The sequence below is a fragment of the Nakaseomyces glabratus genome, chromosome E (assembly GCF_010111755.1).
Source record: "Nakaseomyces glabratus chromosome E, complete sequence".
In the NCBI taxonomy this organism is placed as follows: domain Eukaryota; kingdom Fungi; phylum Ascomycota; class Saccharomycetes; order Saccharomycetales; family Saccharomycetaceae; genus Nakaseomyces; species Nakaseomyces glabratus.
Genome location: NC_088955.1, coordinates 3,476 through 21,522, shown reverse-complemented (window position 1 = coordinate 21,522; position 18,047 = coordinate 3,476). Strand labels below are relative to the sequence as shown.

The following is an 18,047-nucleotide window of genomic DNA, read 5'->3' as shown; positions in this document are numbered from 1 at the left end:
TATATTCTAAGGCCTTGCATTCCCATACATTAGTGACAATTTTACAAATTCTAAAAGTTGCTACTACCACACAGGTGAATGGGTATATTGATCCTATCATTTAAATTGCAATCTTTAATATATTTGGTCCAATTACTACTGCTACACTAACCAAATTTCTCTTTATGTTATTCATTTAAGATGCAAAATCTACAATTTTAATTAGCTGAAATGAATTTCAACCAGAAAAAGTTACCGGAGACTTTTTAACTTCTTGCAATTTTATTTCTGGCTAACAAAAAGAAAATTACCAATAGATTTGACTCACCAGTTTTACACACGGATACAATCTATTTATATTCATATACTTGACTAGAAAAATTCCGGAGGAATCAATCTTAAAAACTTGGTCAAATCTCCATATTACAAACCTCCCAGCAGAAACTTAGCAATATCAATGTCCTTTCCGTGTCAATTGTATGTTCTAACTGCAGATTTCCCTATTTATCTTTCATCGAGCACTTGTCATTTCATTATCAGAAAGCCCTTTAATGTTGTGTCCTAAACCTTTAACGCGGGTACCACTCATTTGATAACACATTATATCACCATAAGTTTGATGTTACTTTATTTAATTTACATGATATGAAACTCTACATTGTTGATGCCTATGTGAGCATTTACAATTACATTTATCGTTATAAAATTCAGTGAGTATTCTGACAGAAAAGATGCAGGACCAAAACTCTAATAGCATTCCATCAGAATATCAACAAGGGATACATAACACACCCTATTTTAGTTTGAAAGTAATCAACAGATCTGCTATCAGTTAAACATTTTCTACTATGCACAGTACGTAATTTTATTATGCTTTTTCTTTTCAAACCAAATGTAATAGTCAGAAACTAATGGGTTAACAGTCTCAAATATATAGTAAAACATTATTTAATAAACCATGCTAATATTATTAGCACTCAGTTTGATATTATATAGTATTCGAGAACATTAATTTCATTAATCGATAAATGCAAAGTTTAGAATGCTTTTATCAAAATAGCCATTCAAATTTTTGGTTAAGTAGACAAACCAGATACAGATGATTTTCCATAAATTGAAAAATAAAATCAACACAATAAACATCCAACACTATTGTGAGTAATATATTGAATTTACATCATATCTTGTTAGAATATATGACCGTCTTATTTCTTTAACTATAAATGAATAGAATATATTCCAATAAAGATCATATACACTGTATGATCCAGTAGCTTTGTAAACACACATTATTTTTAACAGTCAGATTAGCTGCTGCTCGTTAACTAATTTAAGAATAATATAATCAAAGACTTTAACCATACCTACAATTTCAAAAGATTTATTTGTTTTGCATACTTTACTTCAGTCTTTCTTAACTCAAACTCAAATTAGTCTTACACACTGATCAACAAATAGATTATAACACAAAATCATGATATATAGAGCACCACGACTACAACTCTCATGAGTACACCAAATTCATCACCAACATCTATTAGTTCATCATATTCTGCTGCGTCTTCTGGTTCTTCTTCCACTTCTGGTTCCTCTTCCTCATTATATGTGTCAGCTTTGTCTTCTGTTTCAGCTTCGAGTAGTCCCTACTCACATACTAGTTCAGTAGTTGCAAGCAACTCATCCTCATTCCCTACATTAATGAGTACTGTCAGCTCAACAGAAAGCGTTACATCTCATCAAGAGGCTTCTTTGAGCTCTTCAGTTACCATATCGAGTTCTTCTGTGGCTTTGACATCAAAACAAACCAGTTCTCAGAATTCTGCTTTTGCAAACAAGACAGTATCAATTCCTTCACCATCAACCAGTATATTCACTGACACTGTCGGTAAAACTATAACTAAGGTTATCACATATTGCTCAGAAACCGACAATCAAGGTAATGTAGGTACCAGGACTTCAAGTTACACTATTGACGCTTCAAATGCAAATCTTGACGCTACAGGATCTTTAGTTGTATCACGTGAAACTACAACAAAGTCACGGCGTCAAGATGCTAGTGAGGCCATCACAGGCAAATCTCATTCCCTAACATCTTCTGTTTCTGTAGTTGAGCTACATTCGAGCGCTGTAATTTCTCAATATGCAGGTTCTGCTGCCAATTTAAGTTGTTTGAGTAGAATTGGAGCTTTAGCTACCTTGTTAGCTTTATTGTTGCTAAGCTAATGAACAAAATATTTCAGTACTATACCTCATTTTCTTTCCGATTGTATCAAATCACCAAAATCGAAGCATCGCAAATCCTTTTCATCTTCTATGTGTTGTGTAAACATATAAATACTTTGATTTTCACCTTTTCGGTGAATTAGAATTGCTGACAGCTATATAATGTTATTTCCCTTTGATATAGCAGTGAATTGTATGGATTGTATTTGTTCTTTTATTTCAGTAGAAACCTACAAAATATCCCATGAATTACCCTGACATACTATGGTTTTTAGAGCAGACGATTACCAAACAGGACTGTAAAGATTAGTAGATAAGTTAGTGTCTGGGTAACTCCCACTTTCTTCCTCCACAACTGCTATATGTTAACTTCCATTACATAAATGTTAAATATCAATGCTTTGTGATAAGCCTATTATCAACCGTAAAAGAGCAGTATATGAGATTTATTTTCTTGCAAAAAGCCTTTGTTGAATTAGATGGTTATGCATGGTTCAAAATACTTAGGTGGCTAAAAAATATTTACAGGCTTCCTGTTACTACTTTTAAAATACTGGCTGTAGTTTTGTCGTAGTCATGATATATCATACTCATTTAACTTCAACGCTTCCATAGAAATACTCATCACTATTTAGTATCAAAGAAGTGTTACAACGGACACAGATGTTCATTTGGCAAAGATCAACATTGAGTTTGACAATCGTACCAATTGTAATTAGACCGAACAATCCTTACATTAATTCACCTTCAAGTTCAGTAAATCTGAAAACCGGTTACCTGAACCATTGTATTTGTTAGTGGTTTACGTATTCTCACCTCTATTTTTAGTCGCTTTTGTAGCTTCATGTTGAACCCATACTTCAATGAATATAGTCAAACCATAGCTTGCTAGTTATGATGAATTCTTTCCAGTTTTAAAATTCATATGAGTATGAGAATCATTTTACTTATCTATCTGTAGCGAAACCACACAGAGAATAAAATACAAGCCTATTTCTTTGGAAATTGAAAACGATACATGTGTGAAACTATACCTCTACTACTGATAAACTCCTACAAGATGCAATAAAAATTTCAGAAATACACCAAAAATTGGAAATGACAGTGTACAGACATATAGGCCATAGCATATATATAGTTATACTTGGAGACTATCACACGAGCAAAGAATATTGCCAGTATCGGTAGGATTAAAGTTGTTTTAAAACTTTAGAAACTGCCAATATATAAACCTTAAAATGCACTTTATTTTGTTGGTCTTGTAATCCATCCGCATATTAAGGTATGTGCAAAATACAAACATATAACAAAGAATTCTGTTTCCCTTTATTTGCGAATTACTGAAAGCTAGGTGCAAATCAGATCTGTGATATATCTGCATTCCAAAATCTATTCTTTCGACGAATTTTGAGGTTGCTACCATTTAAAATAATCGTCGCCATTATGTATTATTCATAAATTAGCAACAGAAAGTACTGAGTATTTTTTACTAAAAAGAATCTTAAAATAACAAGGAAAACATATGACTTTGTGTCTAAAAAGCTAAATTCATTCACCTTTTCTCATGAAGTTTTATTAAAAATGTCGCTTGTAAAAGCTTCATGTGTGGGGTTGAATAATGTCTAAAACCAGTGAATGACGTTCACAAATATATAGAAATTGTTTTATTTCACACAACTTAGGACTTACCAAAACATATCAACTATCTGTGCAATATTAAATCTATAGTTGGAGAGACCAAGTGTTCAGTGAAGATCCAAATATATAGCTTCAATAATACGAATGAAATGGTAGAGTCGTTTTTCTTAACCACTAAGTCTATAAATACCATTGATCTTACGAAATTCATTCATTCTATACTGTCCAACGTATGCTTAATGCTTGAATTTCATCTAGGGGAAGACTTTCTCCCTACACCCAGCCCAATTAGTATCACTTTATTCGAGTAGCCTCATTAGTTTATGAGTTATTAGACATCAGCAATGGAGAAATTACTGCCAATCTCCAAACTGTTTCAATAACTAGCCCTGCTTATTGAGGGACACAGCAAAGTGCTGGATCTATTGCTTTAATCATTAAGCAACAACAAATCTACATATGGCATAGTAGCTAATCTAGTGCACTAAAATTAATTATATCAACTAGGAGCCAAGCTAAAGGATAAATTTTCCTTACATTGACCTGAGTGGTTGGGCAAGGCGATCTATACCTCTGAGGGTCTTATCATTACAATCATCTCATGTGGTAATTAAAGTCTGAACTCTTAATTTTTATTGTTTTAAGTTCTTTGGCCACAATTTGAATATGATACCTGGATACACAGATAGTATAGACGGACTTAGAACATATGATGAACCTGTTTGTTTTTCAATATATTAAATGAAATACCGGTGCTGTCCACACCACGGTAAACAACATAGAAACTAATGTTTGTCCACAAATAAACGTTTAGTTTACAAGTATGTGTCATCATGGCTAAGGCTTAATATTTTACATTAACTATCAAAGGTCGGGATAATAATGGTGGACCCCTTATTTCCTGTATACAAGGTGAATGAACCTTGGCATACCATGACTATTCCTTGCTCTTATGTGATATGTTGCTACCATGTGTTTTATAAAGCCAAATATCTTACCACAATTTGCAGTAACAACTGAGTAGAGTTGTTGGTCAATAATGTCCATCTAATGCAAACACTTAAAACAACCATTCAATAGGTAGGTTCGAATACACCAGCTTCTGTATAGCCTTATTTTTTCCGTCCCATTTTAATTAGTAAAAAGATGAATCAATAGACAAGACCAAAATAATCTAAACTCAAGAAATTCTTCAATAACAGTCCCTTTTCAATGCGTCAGACCAGTTACCCTTTCATGTATTGATGATGCCATTAATCTCTCTATAAGATTTATAATACTATTCACTAATATCATTTTTCTCTATACTTCGACTGATTATCATCCGTAGGCTACTTATTAGTGTTCATACTATGTTTTTCCTACTATTTGTTGTGCTTCCTTCAACTCTATTGCACTTCCAATATTACCTAAAGTTAGCTGGAGGACTGCCAGTAACCCATGACCATTCTATCTCATACCATTTTCGGTGTATTTATTTGTGCCACCATAATACTATATTGATTGGTCAAATTGAGAGTGATTCCTCTGGAGTCACCAAGGTACTATCTAAATGGATAACAAGAGAATACTGAACAGAATAGAATCTTATTTTTCTTTTCAACATCAATGATGTCTAGAATAGCAGAATAAATAATAGCCGGGTAAAAGTATTTCAGATAAATCACCTCGGATGAAAGTAATACGACGAGAAGAATATAAAAGAGTCCCCTGCTGCATCGTTACATCAAGATCAGTATTTGCATACTGTTACACTAAAAAATGACTGCCTTCAATTGATTAGTACGAGGAGGAAGAACTATATACTAATATCACTATGTAAATAATATTACTCTCTATCAATGTATATAATTGATAAGCTAACACATGCAAATAGCTTCCATTTTTGCAATGTAGCAGTATACAAGGGACAGGTTTGCTAACTTATAGGAAAACCAACAAGGCAAAATAATACTAATATTACTAGACAAACATGGAGTTCTTTTCTCATAAGATTAATAATATTAAGTGGATTAGGATAATAGGGTGGCATAAATCTACAATGTAGTCACAAAGTCACTCATTAAGCCAATTTCTTGCTTGTTAGCTGTATATAACTGCAATACGCTAATAACGATTAAAGGGGTTACTCAACTGCTTTGCCCAAACTACTGTATATGAATTTTTACTAGGCTGTAGAAAGAAATAGTAAATAAGGAAATTAGAATATAGAAGGATACTTGAAAGAGATACCCCTTTTGGGATTTACCTGAAACAACGACAACTACTAAAACATTGATATTGCTAAATAATCTTTCGTTATTAAACAATTACAGAGTTTTCTTTGAACGATAATCAGTAGTTTGTATTTTTCAAACCCATGCAGTTCTCCTAAAGCCCGATAGTTATTTTTCTATGCGCTGCTTACAGAATACTTCTCAGAAATCAAATATACAGACAGGAACATAATGCTGCCCTTATGATTATAGAGACCTTGCTTAGTACTATCCTATTATACCCAATCTTGGTTTGAACAAATTGTGTGACGAGATTATTTGAAGAGAAATAATAGCTCTCAACTCAAGGGAGTGCCAAGGAGTACACAAGCAAAAATATAACAACTGTTGATATAGTTATGCTAAACAACTGATTTATTTATTGCCTTCTCTGTAAAGATTACTGATACACTAGATGAGGGTCCCTGTCTTTACGTAATAACCATTTCTCTGTAGTATATGCGTAGTACAGAAAATTCTAAATGCACAACACTTGAGTAGTTCGTTCTTCGAATCTGGTGGAGCTAGTACATTGAAACAGTTGCAGACGTGCTTACCAACTCGGCACTTAATGCCCAGTTGAAGACTTACTCTGAGCAAACAGGAAAGCAAAATGGCAAAATACCCGTATGCTAGGGATTGTTCTGGAATTCTAAGAACCAACCCCCCACCGCTCACGCAACCCTTACTCAGCTTACTTACTCGTTCCACTCAACTCCCGCGATACCAAGACAACCACAGAAAAGAAGTCAGGAATACACCCATACACCACCGGTAATTTGGTCAGGACTTCCATCCCTGAAAAAAATGACTTCATCCGCTTCTTTCTTTTTTTGAAAGCAATTCTGCACAGACAAACCCGGACCGCACTATATCTCTTGGTAAAGCGGAAGGAACTCTTTTGCAATTTGACGGAAATAAGAAATGAAACCTTTGTCAGAGACCGTAGAAGCAAAATATCCCACGATCTTTTGCACAACCCACAGAACATGCTGCTGCAAGCGAACGAACTGTGATTTGCCTTCTAATCTCGCGCATCGAAAATCACGACCGGGAAAACCAAGATCGGGCATAAATATTGATCGGGAAAATCAAGATCGGGCATAAATCACGACCGGGAAAATCACGACCGGGAATATCTTTACATCTGTAATCATTACACTTAACTGCTTCTCTTGCAGAAATATGGACTCCCTTCTGTTTCTCGGGAGGACATTTCTTATTAAGTCTGTTGAAATTTCCCGTTTCATCCCACTTTTTCTGTCTCGATAGAAACAAGCGTACAAAATACTGATTCAGAGACTTTTTTATGCTCCCCTCTCATTGGCTGATCCATAAAAGCATCTTATCCTACGGATTTGTCCAATATAGACAACAAGATTTGATACACTGAATTTATATATGGCCTTGCTGATAGTGTGCTGTCCTATTATTTGGGAGGATTCTAACGGAAAAAAGTACAAAGAGAATGGTAACTGACCACCTTTTTTGGTAGGTTTCAACGAGCAAAACCTTACAAAGCACTAATGAACTGAAAAATTGCGAATTGTCTAATTTACCCAAATCCCGAAGAAACTTCTCAATTGATGTAATCCGGGTGCTACCGCATCGTATGTGTGCTTGCCTAAGCATTGCTGTTTCAACTAGCTTTATTTTTCTGATAGTTCAATTCCTTTATTTTGAAAGGGATGAAGAAGGCCCGGAAGCTTTCCTTGATTTTGAATGGTCGATTATAAACTACTACAAGAGGAGAGTGCAGCAGCCAAACCCCCAACCTGAAGGAATAGGATTGACTCCTTTGTTAGCTACTGTAGTTTCACCAGATCCATATTACATACTATGACAACATGGATATGAAAGATTTCCTGGAATTATATAAAGAACTGAAATTTTCATTTGTTCAGCTTTGAAATATTCGCTTTCCTTGGGGGTGATTTTTCGTCAAAAAGTTTTTCCTTGTGCTCACGTTTTAATATATGCTTTCGTTATATAGTACAAAATATCTTCCTTCACGTAAGTACATATAAGGAGTTATAACAACAAAGCTTGTTACTTTATGTTGTTTTTTTTGCTTTTGGAAGACAAAATAAATAATAGAAATTTGAAAAAAAAATCTATTGACCTAAGATTGTTGAAAGAAAGTTCTTTTTTCCCCTTCTAGCTTTTAGGGCAGTGTTACTATTTCAGTGCGTGCAATATGCTATTGCGAAATATTTACCTAACTTTGATATTGTGGCATACAGCCATAGCTATTACTTACCAAGATCAAACGTTAACTCTCGATGGTGCAACTGCTGCGACAAAAACCTTAACTGAAAATGACTTGCTGGTTTTAAAAAATTCTCACCTTACTATCCAAAACTACACTAATATCGATTTTGTAGCTGGAATTGATCTTTCTGGCTCATCTACGTTGACTGTCTACCCCCCTGTAACCCCTAGTCCTGGCGCAACAGTAAACCACCGATTTCATGTTGGTGGTAAAGTAACCCTAACAGAAGGTTCAACCTTTATATATAATGCCAGGGATTTTGGATCTGCAAATTCTATTCCTGATGGTACTGATTCAGTTATACCCGATAATTGGGATTTTGATATTGATGCTGGAGCAGATGGTATTTTTGTTGATGCAACCAGTAAAATATCTATTGCTCCTCCAGAATTATCTGGCTTTGATGACAGTTGGCCCAGAACTAGAGCTTCGTTTCATGTTGGAGGACATTACGAGGCACCATACAATTCCTTCATGCACATAGAGGGAACATTAGAGGTGGTATATCCCCATTATTACCCTCATTCTCGACAATATTTACCCGCAGTTGATTTGGGACCTGACAAAATAGTCCCCGATGGTTTGTGGAAAAAGCAGAATTTATTATCCGGTAAACTAGACTTTTCAACGGTAGTTCAAGTTTATGCAGATATTTTCGAAGGCACAGATAATGCCACAATAATTGCATTAGACGGGTTTCATGGTTATGCACCAATATCAACCTGTACAATAAACACACGTTATCATTATGAATCATTTCAAGACCCTGATGTTGACCCAGGCACCTCCAATAGTTGCAATACTCGTATAAACAATATAATATTAGCGGAAGGTTCAGGTACTATTACACTTCCCAATCTTTTGATTCAAAACCCACCTCCCTGCGGTACTTATTTGTTTCAAATACTTTACGATGATACCGATAGTTTTAATGTTTCAAATGTAGGACTTGATCGTTTTGAAATTTTAAATCAAGATAGTGGGAAGAAGACTAAACTTAATGTTCCAAACATAGATGGAGGACGTGAATACATATTTGTATCGAGACCTGCTCCAAATCTGGAAACGGTTAAGAAAATACCACATCGATATCCTGTGACGTATCAAAAGCAGATTACCGTAGTAGGCTACGATCCATTACCTCCTCCAGTGGTGACCACCTTAACTATCCCAGGACCTGAAGAAACTGATATTTATGTTGTATCCCAATCTCCTTATACTAATGAATATGGGGTACCGGCTTATTCTGACACCTACTACATAGCATGGATCCAACCTAAAGAAGATACACAAACTATTGATTTGGGGAACGGCATTACAGAATATGTAGTGAGGTCTTATGATCCAATACCGGGAGATACGCCCAAACCATGGGGAGTCTCATTTGGTACACTTACACACAGTATAGTTTATAGCCCGCCACCTGTAACAACCACTACTATTACACAACCGAATTACCTTGAAGAAGATATTATCTCATTCTTCATAACAACTGATGTCAATGGAGTAATAATAACAGGAACTACAACCATTACCTCTACTGCTCCACTTAAACCAAGCAGTGAGGCTGATTACACGACGACGATAGACAAGGGCAACGGTGACTTCGAGACAGACCTTGTTTCGCACATCACGACCCAGGACTCTGACGGCAAGCCTACCACGATCACCACCACCATCCCATTGCATGGGCCTGCACCTCCAGCTGTGACGAAGACAGTTGATCTGGGCAACGAAGTGACTGAGTATCTGGTCATCAGCTACTGGACGACCACCAATGAATTCGGGGGTCTGATCACGACAAACTCGACGGCCACCTACAGTCCTCCACCGGTGACTGTGACAGCCACCACTGCGTCGGACTACATTGAGTCGGACTGGATCTCGTTCTTCATCACCACTGATGAGAAGGGCGATATTGTTACGAGCAGCACTCTGTTCAACGCCACGCGTGACTACAACTTGCCGGAGGCCCCCCACACGTCGTTCGGGCCTGCACCTCCAGCTGTGACGAAGACAGTTGATCTGGGCAACGAAGTGACTGAGTATCTGGTCATCAGCTACTGGACGACCACCAATGAATTCGGGGGTCTGATCACGACAAACTCGACGGCCACCTACAGTCCTCCACCGGTGACTGTGACAGCCACCACTGCGTCGGACTACATTGAGTCGGACTGGATCTCGTTCTTCATCACCACTGATGAGAAGGGCGATATTGTTACGAGCAGCACTCTGTTCAACGCCACGCGTGACTACAACTTGCCGGAGGCCCCCCACACGTCGTTCGGGCCTGCACCTCCAGCTGTGACGAAGACAGTTGATCTGGGCAACGAAGTGACTGAGTATCTGGTCATCAGCTACTGGACGACCACCAATGAATTCGGGGGTCTGATCACGACAAACTCGACGGCCACCTACAGTCCTCCACCGGTGACTGTGACAGCCACCACTGCGTCGGACTACATTGAGTCGGACTGGATCTCGTTCTTCATCACCACTGATGAGAAGGGCGATATTGTTACGAGCAGCACTCTGTTCAACGCCACGCGTGACTACAACTTGCCGGAGGCCCCCCACACGTCGTTCGGGCCTGCACCTCCAGCTGTGACGAAGACAGTTGATCTGGGCAACGAAGTGACTGAGTATCTGGTCATCAGCTACTGGACGACCACCAATGAATTCGGGGGTCTGATCACGACAAACTCGACGGCCACCTACAGTCCTCCACCGGTGACTGTGACAGCCACCACTGCGTCGGACTACATTGAGTCGGACTGGATCTCGTTCTTCATCACCACTGATGAGAAGGGCGATATTGTTACGAGCAGCACTCTGTTCAACGCCACGCGTGACTACAACTTGCCGGAGGCCCCCCACACGTCGTTCGGGCCTGCACCTCCAGCTGTGACGAAGACAGTTGATCTGGGCAACGAAGTGACTGAGTATCTGGTCATCAGCTACTGGACGACCACCAATGAATTCGGGGGTCTGATCACGACAAACTCGACGGCCACCTACAGTCCTCCACCGGTGACTGTGACAGCCACCACTGCGTCGGACTACATTGAGTCGGACTGGATCTCGTTCTTCATCACCACTGATGAGAAGGGCGATATTGTTACGAGCAGCACTCTGTTCAACGCCACGCGTGACTACAACTTGCCGGAGGCCCCCCACACGTCGTTCGGGCCTGCACCTCCAGCTGTGACGAAGACAGTTGATCTGGGCAACGAAGTGACTGAGTATCTGGTCATCAGCTACTGGACGACCACCAATGAATTCGGGGGTCTGATCACGACAAACTCGACGGCCACCTACAGTCCTCCACCGGTGACTGTGACAGCCACCACTGCGTCGGACTACATTGAGTCGGACTGGATCTCGTTCTTCATCACCACTGATGAGAAGGGCGATATTGTTACGAGCAGCACTCTGTTCAACGCCACGCGTGACTACAACTTGCCGGAGGCCCCCCACACGTCGTTCGGGCCTGCACCTCCAGCTGTGACGAAGACAGTTGATCTGGGCAACGAAGTGACTGAGTATCTGGTCATCAGCTACTGGACGACCACCAATGAATTCGGGGGTCTGATCACGACAAACTCGACGGCCACCTACAGTCCTCCACCGGTGACTGTGACAGCCACCACTGCGTCGGACTACATTGAGTCGGACTGGATCTCGTTCTTCATCACCACTGATGAGAAGGGCGATATTGTTACGAGCAGCACTCTGTTCAACGCCACGCGTGACTACAACTTGCCGGAGGCCCCCCACACGTCGTTCGGGCCTGCACCTCCAGCTGTGACGAAGACAGTTGATCTGGGCAACGAAGTGACTGAGTATCTGGTCATCAGCTACTGGACGACCACCAATGAATTCGGGGGTCTGATCACGACAAACTCGACGGCCACCTACAGTCCTCCACCGGTGACTGTGACAGCCACCACTGCGTCGGACTACATTGAGTCGGACTGGATCTCGTTCTTCATCACCACTGATGAGAAGGGCGATATTGTTACGAGCAGCACTCTGTTCAACGCTACACGTGACTATATAGATGCACAAGCCCCATATACGTCATCTACAAGTTATTCAAAATCGAAAGTTGAAGAGTCCGACTACACGACGACGATCGACAAGGGCAACGGTGACTTCGAGACAGACCTTGTTTCGCACATCACGACCAAGGACTCTGACGGCAAGCCTACCACGATCACCACCACCATCCCATTGAAGCCAAGTGATGCCGGCGAGGCCGACTACACCACGACGATCGACAAGGGCAACGGTGACTTCGAGACAGACCTTGTTTCGCACATCACGACCAAGGACTCTGACGGCAAGCCTACCACGATCACCACCACCATCCCATTGAAGCCAAGTGATGCCGGCGAGGCCGACTACACGACGACGATCGACAAGGGCAACGGTGACTTCGAGACAGACCTTGTTTCGCACATCACGACCAAGGACTCTGACGGCAAGCCTACCACGATCACCACCACCATCCCATTGAAGCCAAGTGATGCCGGCGAGGCCGACTACACGACGACGATCGACAAGGGCAACGGTGACTTCGAGACAGACCTTGTTTCGCACATCACGACCAAGGACTCTGACGGCAAGCCTACCACGATCACCACCACCATCCCATTGAAGCCAAGTGATGCCGGCGAGGCCGACTACACCACGACGATCGACAAGGGCAACGGTGACTTCGAGACAGACCTTGTTTCGCACATCACGACCAAGGACTCTGACGGCAAGCCTACCACGATCACCACCACCATCCCATTGAAGCCAAGTGATGCCGGCGAGGCCGACTACACGACGACGATCGACAAGGGCAACGGTGACTTCGAGACAGACCTTGTTTCGCACATCACGACCAAGGACTCTGACGGCAAGCCTACCACGATCACCACCACCATCCCATTGAAGCCAAGTGATGCCGGCGAGGCCGACTACACGACGACGATCGACAAGGGCAACGGTGACTTCGAGACAGACCTTGTTTCGCACATCACGACCAAGGACTCTGACGGCAAGCCTACCACGATCACCACCACCATCCCATTGAAGCCAAGTGATGCCGGCGAGGCCGACTACACGACGACGATCGACAAGGGCAACGGTGACTTCGAGACAGACCTTGTTTCGCACATCACGACCAAGGACTCTGACGGCAAGCCTACCACGATCACCACCACCATCCCATTGAAGCCAAGTGATGCCGGCGAGGCCGACTACACCACGACGATCGACAAGGGCAACGGTGACTTCGAGACAGACCTTGTTTCGCACATCACGACCAAGGACTCTGACGGCAAGCCTACCACGATCACCACCACCATCCCATTGAAGCCAAGTGATGCCGGCGAGGCCGACTACACCACGACGATCGACAAGGGCAACGGTGACTTCGAGACAGACCTTGTTTCGCACATCACGACCAAGGACTCTGACGGCAAGCCTACCACGATCACCACCACCATCCCATTGAAGCCAAGTGATGCCGGCGAGGCCGACTACACCACGACGATCGACAAGGGCAACGGTGACTTCGAGACAGACCTTGTTTCGCACATCACGACCAAGGACTCTGACGGCAAGCCTACCACGATCACCACCACCATCCCATTGAAGCCAAGTGATGCCGGCGAGGCCGACTACACGACGACGATCGACAAGGGCAACGGTGACTTCGAGACAGACCTTGTTTCGCACATCACGACCAAGGACTCTGACGGCAAGCCTACCACGATCACCACCACCATCCCATTGAAGCCAAGTGATGCCGGCGAGGCCGACTACACCACGACGATCGACAAGGGCAACGGTGACTTCGAGACAGACCTTGTTTCGCACATCACGACCAAGGACTCTGACGGCAAGCCTACCACGATCACCACCACCATCCCATTGAAGCCAAGTGATGCCGGCGAGGCCGACTACACCACGACGATCGACAAGGGCAACGGTGACTTCGAGACAGACCTTGTTTCGCACATCACGACCAAGGACTCTGACGGCAAGCCTACCACGATCACCACCACCATCCCATTGAAGCCAAGTGATGCCGGCGAGGCAGACTACACCACCACCATTACTTCCGACGGTCACACCATCACAGAAGTAGTCTCCCACATCACCACCACTGATTCAGACGGTAACACTGTTACATACACCACCACGATGGCCTCCTTCGATCAGGTAGGCGACGGCGTGTACACGTCTGCTCCACCTTACTCACAGCCACCAGTTGTGACAACCACTGTGACGGAGGACGACGGTAATAGCAAGACAGTTGTGATCTCTTACTCGCCATCTGAGGGCGAGGATGGGGTTACCCGTACAGGTACCACCACTATCTCCACCATCACTGCTAGCGGCGAGGCCGACTACACGACGACGATCGACAAGGGCAACGGTGACTTCGAGACAGACCTTGTTTCGCACATCACGACCAAGGACTCTGACGGCAAGCCTACCACGATCACCACCACCATCCCATTGAAGCCAAGTGATGCCGGCGAGGCCGACTACACGACGACGATCGACAAGGGCAACGGTGACTTCGAGACAGACCTTGTTTCGCACATCACGACCAAGGACTCTGACGGCAAGCCTACCACGATCACCACCACCATCCCATTGAAGCCAAGTGATGCCGGCGAGGCCGACTACACCACGACGATCGACAAGGGCAACGGTGACTTCGAGACAGACCTTGTTTCGCACATCACGACCAAGGACTCTGACGGCAAGCCTACCACGATCACCACCACCATCCCATTGAAGCCAAGTGATGCCGGCGAGGCCGACTACACCACGACGATCGACAAGGGCAACGGTGACTTCGAGACAGACCTTGTTTCGCACATCACGACCAAGGACTCTGACGGCAAGCCTACCACGATCACCACCACCATCCCATTGAAGCCAAGTGATGCCGGCGAGGCCGACTACACCACGACGATCGACAAGGGCAACGGTGACTTCGAGACAGACCTTGTTTCGCACATCACGACCAAGGACTCTGACGGCAAGCCTACCACGATCACCACCACCATCCCATTGAAGCCAAGTGATGCCGGCGAGGCCGACTACACCACGACGATCGACAAGGGCAACGGTGACTTCGAGACAGACCTTGTTTCGCACATCACGACCAAGGACTCTGACGGCAAGCCTACCACGATCACCACCACCATCCCATTGAAGCCAAGTGATGCCGGCGAGGCCGACTACACGACGACGATCGACAAGGGCAACGGTGACTTCGAGACAGACCTTGTTTCGCACATCACGACCAAGGACTCTGACGGCAAGCCTACCACGATCACCACCACCATCCCATTGAAGCCAAGTGATGCCGGCGAGGCCGACTACACGACGACGATCGACAAGGGCAACGGTGACTTCGAGACAGACCTTGTTTCGCACATCACGACCAAGGACTCTGACGGCAAGCCTACCACGATCACCACCACCATCCCATTGAAGCCAAGTGATGCCGGCGAGGCCGACTACACGACGACGATCGACAAGGGCAACGGTGACTTCGAGACAGACCTTGTTTCGCACATCACGACCAAGGACTCTGACGGCAAGCCTACCACGATCACCACCACCATCCCATTGAAGCCAAGTGATGCCGGCGAGGCCGACTACACGACGACGATCGACAAGGGCAACGGTGACTTCGAGACAGACCTTGTTTCGCACATCACGACCAAGGACTCTGACGGCAAGCCTACCACGATCACCACCACCATCCCATTGAAGCCAAGTGATGCCGGCGAGGCCGACTACACGACGACGATCGACAAGGGCAACGGTGACTTCGAGACAGACCTTGTTTCGCACATCACGACCAAGGACTCTGACGGCAAGCCTACCACGATCACCACCACCATCCCATTGAAGCCAAGTGATGCCGGCGAGGCCGACTACACCACGACGATCGACAAGGGCAACGGTGACTTCGAGACAGACCTTGTTTCGCACATCACGACCAAGGACTCTGACGGCAAGCCTACCACGATCACCACCACCATCCCATTGAAGCCAAGTGATGCCGGCGAGGCCGACTACACCACGACGATCGACAAGGGCAACGGTGACTTCGAGACAGACCTTGTTTCGCACATCACGACCAAGGACTCTGACGGCAAGCCTACCACGATCATAACAACTGTGACTCTAACAGAAGAACCAGATTACACATCTGTGTTTGTTTCTGATGGTCACACGATTACAGCTGTTGTTTCTCATGTTACAATGATTAATGATATCGGTCAGACGGTCACCACTACAGTGACTGTTATGTCATATGATCAAGTAGGTGAGGGTGTATACACTTCTGCTCCTGCTTACTCTCAGCCTCCAGTCACTACGACAACTGTGAGTGCAGACACTGCTACTGCCACTGTTGTAATTTCGTACTTCCCATCTGTTGGCGACGATGCTGTCACCAGGACAGGAACAACTACCATTTCCACTGTCTCTGTCGGAGGTGAAGCCGACTACACTACAACAGTCGACAGGGGCAATGGCAGTACCGAAACTGATGTCATTTCGCATATCACTACTACCGACTCCAATGGTAATCCTACAACAGTAACCACCACGATCACCAATGCACCCGCACCTTCGAATTCTAAAGCAAATATTGGGTCTGATTACACCAGCACTGTGGTTTCTAACGGTCACACGTTCACCGAGGTTGTATCCCATAGCACAGGTGCTGATGAGCACGGTCACACAATTGTTTCCACAGTAACAGAAACTCTAGGTGACCAGAGTCATGGAAACACTGTTTCAAGTGCAGCACCAGTCTCAACAGTATCCGGTGCTGGATCTAATGCTCCTGGAACAGCAGGTGTAGGTGGTATTGTCAACTCTCAGAAACCTCAGTCACAAAATGTGGCTGGCCAAGGGTCTGGCAACGAAAAGCCAACACAAGCTGCTGGCACAGCCGGTGGTAGTGGCTCTGGCTCTGGCTCTGGCTCTGGGCCAGTTCACCAATCGGTAGGCAATATTGTACCATCTGGATCTCCATCTGTTCAGAGTCCAATGGACACTGCATCTCCAGTCAGTGGTATTCATGGTAGCCAAACACCAAACTCTGTACCTTCACAAGCTCAACAACAAGGACAAGGACAAGGACAAGAACAAGAACCATCATCACGTCAACAGGCAGCCACGACTGTTCTATCACCTTCTGGTTCCTCTGTTAACAACAATGGCAGTGGATTCAGCAGCACGCAAACAGCATCTGTCCTACAGGGTAAGGGTGCTTCGATTAGAGTTGCTTCTTCCAGTATTGTATTCTCAATGATTGCAGTAATAGTTGTCGGTATGATCTAAAGTGTACTAGTTCCGTGACTGATCAACATGTACAATATTACAAACGTTCGTCCAGCCATGATTTTTAGATAGGCTGTTTCTTTTATTATCGATAATAATAAAATGGATAGATTATTGTCCAACAAAACAAAAAAAAACTAAAAAAACACTAAAGTAAAAAAATACTGAAGGTTCCCTATATATATTAATTGTTCGTAATTTGGGGCTATTATTTTTGTTTCACGTACTGTTTTCTATAACTCATATTAATAATGTGAGCAGTATTATTCTCAAGAGTTTTTGTATATATTGTCTATTAGTTA

At 43.5% G+C, this 18,047-nt stretch overlaps 2 protein-coding genes across 2 annotated transcripts; both read left to right on the top strand.

Moving 5' to 3' along the window:
* Positions 1-1,485: 1,485 nt before the first annotated feature.
* Positions 1,486-2,202, top strand: GVI51_E00033 (uncharacterized protein; the record flags this gene model as incomplete). Its single annotated transcript, XM_445699.1, has 1 exon — positions 1,486-2,202. The coding sequence occupies one exon, from the start codon at positions 1,486-1,488 to the stop codon at positions 2,200-2,202; it is 717 nt and encodes a 238-aa protein (XP_445699.1).
* Positions 2,203-8,292: 6,090 nt separating this feature from the next.
* On the top strand, positions 8,293-17,745 carry GVI51_E00011 (uncharacterized protein; the record flags this gene model as incomplete). Its single annotated transcript, XM_065626609.1, has 1 exon — positions 8,293-17,745. One exon carries the CDS (start codon positions 8,293-8,295, stop codon positions 17,743-17,745), a length of 9,453 nt encoding a protein of 3,150 aa, XP_065482681.1.
* Between the last annotated feature and the right edge of the window lie 302 nt (positions 17,746-18,047).